The following is a 7,194-nucleotide window of genomic DNA, read 5'->3' on the forward strand; positions in this document are numbered from 1 at the left end:
TAAATAGGATCAAAGAAAGTATAAATGTTTTATTTATAAAGGATTCCTAACTATTGAAGTAACTAATACAACAAGCATTGTTGATTGATTAATGTTTAAAAAATGTCTATAGCATGTCCATGTGAAATTTGTTGGGTACCAGAGGGAAAATAAAAAACTGCAACAGCGGAAGCACACACAACAATAGAAACAAATTAAAGAAACAAACTCAAAAATTAACGTGGTTCGGCACTTCTTGCCTACATCCACAAACAAATTTTTACTAGCAATTTTTACAAGGACAAAATTGCAAAACCTCTCACACAAGTTTTCTGGAAAAACTTGGAAACCTTACACTTGCACACAACTACCCAAGTTCCCAATACACTCAAAGGAACCTATGTTGTTGTGGTGAGTAAACACAAACCCTCACCCTTTATTTATAGTAGTACTCTACCACTACCCTTCTTCAAACTACCCAATGTGGGACTTTGGAAGGTACCCACACACTTTGGCACAACACAAACTACTCAATGTGGGACTTTGGAGGATACCCACACACTTTGGCACAACACAAACTACTCAATGTGGGACTTTGGAGGATACCCACACACTTTGGGCACAACATTCCTCCCTTCATCCAAGGTCTCACATTAATCCATCATCATAACAGGCCACACTTACAGAAGGAGTACTCTTCTTCTTCTCCTTCATACATTTCAAGTCCTCCTTGAATTCTGGACATTTGAATTGAATGTGACCAAACTCTCCACAGTAATGACACTGAATATTACTCATATCTTTCGGCTGGAATCTTCTACCATGTTGATCACCATACTTCTTTCCTCGCTCGCCTTTAGCTAGCAGTATCTGACTGTCTCCAGAGGATTTATCACCACCCATCATTTGTTGATTCTCCTTCAACGCCCTTATCACCTCATCTAGTAGCAATGTACTCTTCCCAGCTAGCAATGATTGCACTAGTGATTTATAAGATTTGGGTAGAGAAGCCAATATCAACAATGCTTGCTCTTCATCTTTGATAGTCTCCCCTGCATTCATCAGTCTAGATACCAGTTCATTAAACTTATTAATGTGATCAAACACATTACCTTCATCTTCCATCTTCAGCGAGTACAGATCCATTTTCATCATCAATCGATTGGTCAACGTCGTCGATGCAAACTTGCCTTCCAACAAATTCCACAACTTCCTTGGAGAGGTTTCTTTCAACACAGTCACTTTGATTTGTGGAGCTAGTGCCAATCGAATTGTGCTCACTGCCTTTTTCTGGATTGTACTCCATTCTGAATCTTTCATCTCACATGGCTTTTCTTCTTCTAAGGCACAATCAAGACCCTGCTGTACTAAATAGTCCTGGATTGTGCATTGCCATAAGGAGAAGTCTATCCTCCCATCAAACAAAGGAACATCTAACTTCATCGTAGTCATAGCACCGTTCTGCTCTGGCCCACGTACTGCTTCTTTTCCTCCCTGGTACTCTGCTTCTCTTCCTCCCTTGAGCAAAACCTCAATTCTTTTTTGATGTGGAAGATCAGACAATGCTGCAACCACAGAGCATACTAAGAATTAAGAATTCCCCAGAGACCTACCATCGAGCCGGTCTCCCGATCAGACCATCAGCTCTGATACCACTGTTGGGTACCAGAGGGAAAATAAAAAACTGCAACAGCGAAAGCACACACAACAATAGAAACAAATTAAAGAAACAAACTCAAAAATTAACGTGGTTCGGCACTTCTTGCCTACATCCACAAACAAATTTTTACTAGCAATTTTTACAAGGACAAAATTGCAAAACCTCTCACACAAGTTTTCTGGAAAAACTTGGAAACCTTACACTTGCACACAACTACCCAAGTTCCCAATACACTCAAAGGAACCTATGTTGTTGTGGTGAGTAAACACAAACCCTCACCCTTTATTTATAGTAGTACTCTACCACTACCCTTCTTCAAACTACCCAATGTGGGACTTTGGAAGGTACCCACACACTTTGGCACAACACAAACTACTCAATGTGGGACTTTGGAGGATACCCACACACTTTGGCACAACACAAACTACTCAATGTGGGACTTTGGAGGATACCCACACACTTTGGGCACAACATTCCTCCCTTCATCCAAGGTCTCACATTAATCCATCATCATAACAGGCCACACTTACAGAAGGAGTACTCTTCTTCTTCTCCTTCATACATTTCAAGTCCTCCTTGAATTCTGGACATTTGAATTGAATGTGACCAAACTCTCCACAGTAATGACACTGAATATTACTCATATCTTTCGGCTGGAATCTTCTACCATGTTGATCACCATACTTCTTTCCTCGCTCGCCTTTAGCTAGCAGTATCTGACTGTCTCCAGAGGATTTATCACCACCCATCATTTGTTGATTCTCCTTCAACGCCCTTATCACCTCATCTAGTAGCAATGTACTCTTCCCAGCTAGCAATGATTGCACTAGTGATTTATAAGATTTGGGTAGAGAAGCCAATATCAACAATGCTTGCTCTTCATCTTTGATAGTCTCCCCTGCATTCATCAGTCTAGATACCAGTTCATTAAACTTATTAATGTGATCAAACACATTACCTTCATCTTCCATCTTCAGCGAGTACAGATCCATTTTCATCATCAATCGATTGGTCAACGTCGTCGATGCAAACTTGCCTTCCAACAAATTCCACAACTTCCTTGGAGAGGTTTCTTTCAACACAGTCACTTTGATTTGTGGAGCTAGTGCCAATCGAATTGTGCTCACTGCCTTTTTCTGGATTGTACTCCATTCTGAATCTTTCATCTCACATGGCTTTTCTTCTTCTAAGGCACAATCAAGACCCTGCTGTACTAAATAGTCCTGGATTGTGCATTGCCATAAGGAGAAGTCTATCCTCCCATCAAACAAAGGAACATCTAACTTCATCGTAGTCATAGCACCGTTCTGCTCTGGCCCACGTACTGCTTCTTTTCCTCCCTGGTACTCTGCTTCTCTTCCTCCCTTGAGCAAAACCTCAATTCTTTTTTGATGTGGAAGATCAGACAATGCTGCAACCACAGAGCATACTAAGAATTAAGAATTCCCCAGAGACCTACCATCGAGCCGGTCTCCCGATCAGACCATCAGCTCTGATACCACTGTTGGGTACCAGAGGGAAAATAAAAAACTGCAACAGCGAAAGCACACACAACAATAGAAACAAATTAAAGAAACAAACTCAAAAATTAACGTGGTTCGGCACTTCTTGCCTACATCCACAAACAAATTTTTACTAGCAATTTTTACAAGGACAAAATTGCAAAACCTCTCACACAAGTTTTCTGGAAAAACTTGGAAACCTTACACTTGCACACAACTACCCAAGTTCCCAATACACTCAAAGGAACCTATGTTGTTGTGGTGAGTAAACACAAACCCTCACCCTTTATTTATAGTAGTACTCTACCACTACCCTTCTTCAAACTACCCAATGTGGGACTTTGGAAGGTACCCACACACTTTGGCACAACACAAACTACTCAATGTGGGACTTTGGAGGATACCCACACACTTTGGCACAATACAAACTACTCAATGTGGGACTTTGGAGGATACCCACACACTTTGGGCACAACAAAATTTTGTACAATATTTATAACATTCCCTAATTTGTTCAGTGCTCATTACAGTGCAGCAATCATAAAAGACAAAATGGCACTTGGAGAGTTCAAAATCCAGGAAGCAATGAATTTGTATCAGCATTAGCAGCAGGAATGAAAGCAAAACTTCTAGTGGAAGTGACATCTCATGTATCCCTTTCCACAATAGCTCTTGCAGTTGCTGCAAGTCAAACCGGAGGCAAGTTTGTGTGTATTCTCCCTGAGTCAGTCCTTGATGAATCAAAAGAAGTTATCAACAACTCAGGTCTTGAAGACCAAGTAGAATTTATAACCGATGAAGACCCTTCCAAGCTCCTATCCTACTATCAGAACATTGATTTCTTTCTTGTTGATTGCAAAGATGAGGACTATACAAGGTTGCTCAACTTGGTAGATGTTAATCTCACAAGGTCAATAGTGGTGGCAAAAAATCTGGTTGGTGGTGATAAAAAAAAATTAAGATGGTGTCTGAGAGGAAAGAATGAGAAATTAGAAGTAAGATCCCTAAAACATCCCGTAGAGAATGGCATGGAAGTTATTTGGATTAGCAAGAATGATGACACTAACAAGGGACATGAGATTGAAGGTGATTATAGTAGGAAAAGGACAAAGAGCTCATGGATTGCCAAATTTGATGAGGAGAGTGGTGAGGAACATATCTACAGAGTACCTCATGTTGATTGGTTCTGAAGTTAATTAACATAGCAGATTCCAAACAGTACCACAAGGAAAAAAGAAAACAAGCTTTGGTGTCTCATGCATAACTCATGAGTACTTTCCGTGCCATTATGAAATAATATACTGAATTTATCAAATGTTGCTGGCACAAGTGATTCAATACTTCTTATTCTTAATTAAGGGTTAAAGTTTGAACTCTGTCTTGAATATGGAGTAGCAATAAGAGGTATCATTTTGTTCCAATATGGACATGCTCGGAAGAAAGGAGTTATATCTCCTAAAACAAACGGCTAAATTATTGTTTTGGCCTCTCATTTTATTTAATTTATTCAACTTGATCTCCTTATTATAAAAAAATTCTATTTGGTTCATTGGTCTGATATTTGTTCAATTGAGATTAACAGCGCTAACTTAATTTGTAATATACTTACACAATTGAACCAAAATAATTACATCACATCATTCTAAAAAAATTAATAATATAGAGATAAATTTGAATAAATCAAGTAAATAAAAAAAAAGTAATTTAGAAAAAAAAAATTATGAGCTTAAGAAATGCATCCGACTTAGTTGAGAGCTATACAAAGCATGTACTATATAGCTGAAAAATATAGGATCATGTTACTGCGTATCAAAATTCAAAATTAATATTTTTTAAAAGATCTATACGTAAATAAAATTATGATAATACGGTTCCACACTAATATTTAACCATTTACCTTGCAACTGTTTTCCATATATTTATTATTAACATAAATTTAAATTAGGATGGTAATAAAACCTTTATTTGTGAATACATGTGAGTAAGCTCCCTACAGAGAGATGTTAGTAAATAAGTTAAATAAAAGAAATGAGAAACAGGTTTAAGACAAAATTTTCAAATATACACTTCTCCTTATACTTTCATGAAAAATTATGATCTCTTATTATCTATTATTCATATTTTAAATGTTTAAGAGCTAACATTTCTACCTTATAAAATATAACACGTGGGAGTAATTTTTATGAAAGTATAAAGGGAAACTAATATTTAACTTATCAATTTAAAATTTTATCTTTATGTCTCTTTCTGGTTTGCTTTATCCAACTTATTTTCTAACATTTTTATTCAAATAAATTTAATTTGTTTTACTTAATTAATTCATATTTAGTTACATAATAAAAAAATTTAAATTAAATTCATTTGTGATTATCTACATGTAAAAACAAATTGGAAAAGTAAATAATAATTTTATTAGCTACAGATAATAACTTAAACATCTACATACAACATAATATCTAAAAATCAGTTTAGAAACAATCATTATCAGTATTATCGCTAAAGAAAAAAGTGAAGTAAGAAAATAAAAATGTAAAGAAAAAATGAAAGAAAAAGAAAATATTGAAGGTATGTGAAGAGTTTGAAAGGAAGAGTCTACTCAAATAAAGAAGATAAATGAAGAATGTGTGAAAAAAGAAATAATAGGTTAAAAGATAGATAATTTGTGAGAAGATAACTTATCAATAATTATTAAAAAAAATAAAAATAAGTGTGATTTGAAAAGAGGGAAACGAAGTATTGTTATTTTTCTATTTTTTTTATTCGTAGCAGTGATTAATCTCCTCGCTACGTTGGAGACATCTCAAAAGGTGAGATAGTTGGTTCCAAGATTTAATACGGATGCATACACAAGACAAGATTCGAACCCTTAACCTTACTTAAGGGTGGATGAACCCCTACCGCTAAACCACACGCTTGGAGTTATTTTTCTATTTTAAATTGACATCAAAAATTTTGTTTTTTTATAAAATTGTAAAATTTTGTTGTACAATACTAGTGCCATTTTTTTGTGTCATTACAATTTGTTTTGTTAAATAATATCACATTCAGTTTCATCTATTGTCTCAAAACTTAGAAATTAAATATTATTGAATATAGTGTCATCTTCGAAATCATTGCAATATTAATAATTCTAAGTTTTTCTTTTGAAAGGTGAGATAAATATAATAAGTTTTAGATTGTTTGACCAAGAAAAGTTAAAATAAATTTTATAAACATATATTTATCTATTATTCTTTTGATATTTTATTTTTTAAAATAAAAATAAAAAGTATTATTCTCTATGCGCATCATCATCTTCGAGCATCAAAGAATATGATAAATTTCTTCCTAGCTATAGGTTATGGATTTTAATTATATGGAAAAAAAATTTATAACACAACAATAGTATAAAGAAATTTAAATTGAAAAGAAAACTAACTAAATACAATTCATAACTATTAAGTACTAGTATTATGGTTCGAACCTCTTGGCTTATGAGTTGGTTATATATATATTTTTTTAATAAATAAATAAATAAATAAATAAATAAATAAATAATTAAATATATATATATATATATATATATATATATATATATATATATATATATATATATATGTATTGTAACGCAACTTGATGACATTGTCTATCAGAACTGCTCTTCCAACTTAATCAAAATGTGCTACAATTTGTGAAACTTTTGCCTTACAAAATTTTAAAAGTTGATTTGCTTTTGCTTTTAATTAACCTACACCCTAAATATGATCGATCATACCTATAAAATTATTATCAAACTTTTGAATTTATAAAGTGATTGAATTTTGCATAACATGTAAAATTTTATAACAATAAAAGATAAAAAAAAGTATATTTTTAATGATACTTTATCTATTTAGCCATCTAGTTAAATTGATTTGTAACATTGTAAGTTGTGATACTATTTTATTATTTCTAGTCATTTTATATTGTTGAGTGAGTTATTAATTAGTGTTGAGAAGTTTGAAGTCTGAGAATCCCTTAGGAGCTTCAGTAGTATTAAAAGGGAGTTTCTCTAGGTAGAGGTTCAATTTGACC

The 7,194-nt window shown here is 33.9% G+C and overlaps 1 protein-coding gene across 1 annotated transcript in view; it reads left to right on the forward strand.

Annotated features, from left to right (window-relative positions):
• The window catches only part of LOC109806925 (uncharacterized), a 5,620-nt gene extending 829 nt beyond the window's left edge, over positions 1 to 4,791 (forward strand). The window contains exon 2 of the mRNA XM_083074892.1: positions 3,672 to 4,791. Within this exon, the coding sequence (XP_082931018.1) occupies positions 3,672 to 4,331 (660 nt within the window). The 3' untranslated portion in view covers positions 4,332 to 4,791. The remainder of the gene's footprint in view (positions 1 to 3,671) is intronic.
• The last annotated feature ends 2,403 nt before the right edge of the window (positions 4,792 to 7,194 follow it).

This window comes from Cajanus cajan, chromosome 5 (assembly GCF_000230855.2).
Source record: "Cajanus cajan strain Asha chromosome 5, NIPB_CcT2T_4, whole genome shotgun sequence".
In the NCBI taxonomy this organism is placed as follows: domain Eukaryota; kingdom Viridiplantae; phylum Streptophyta; class Magnoliopsida; order Fabales; family Fabaceae; genus Cajanus; species Cajanus cajan.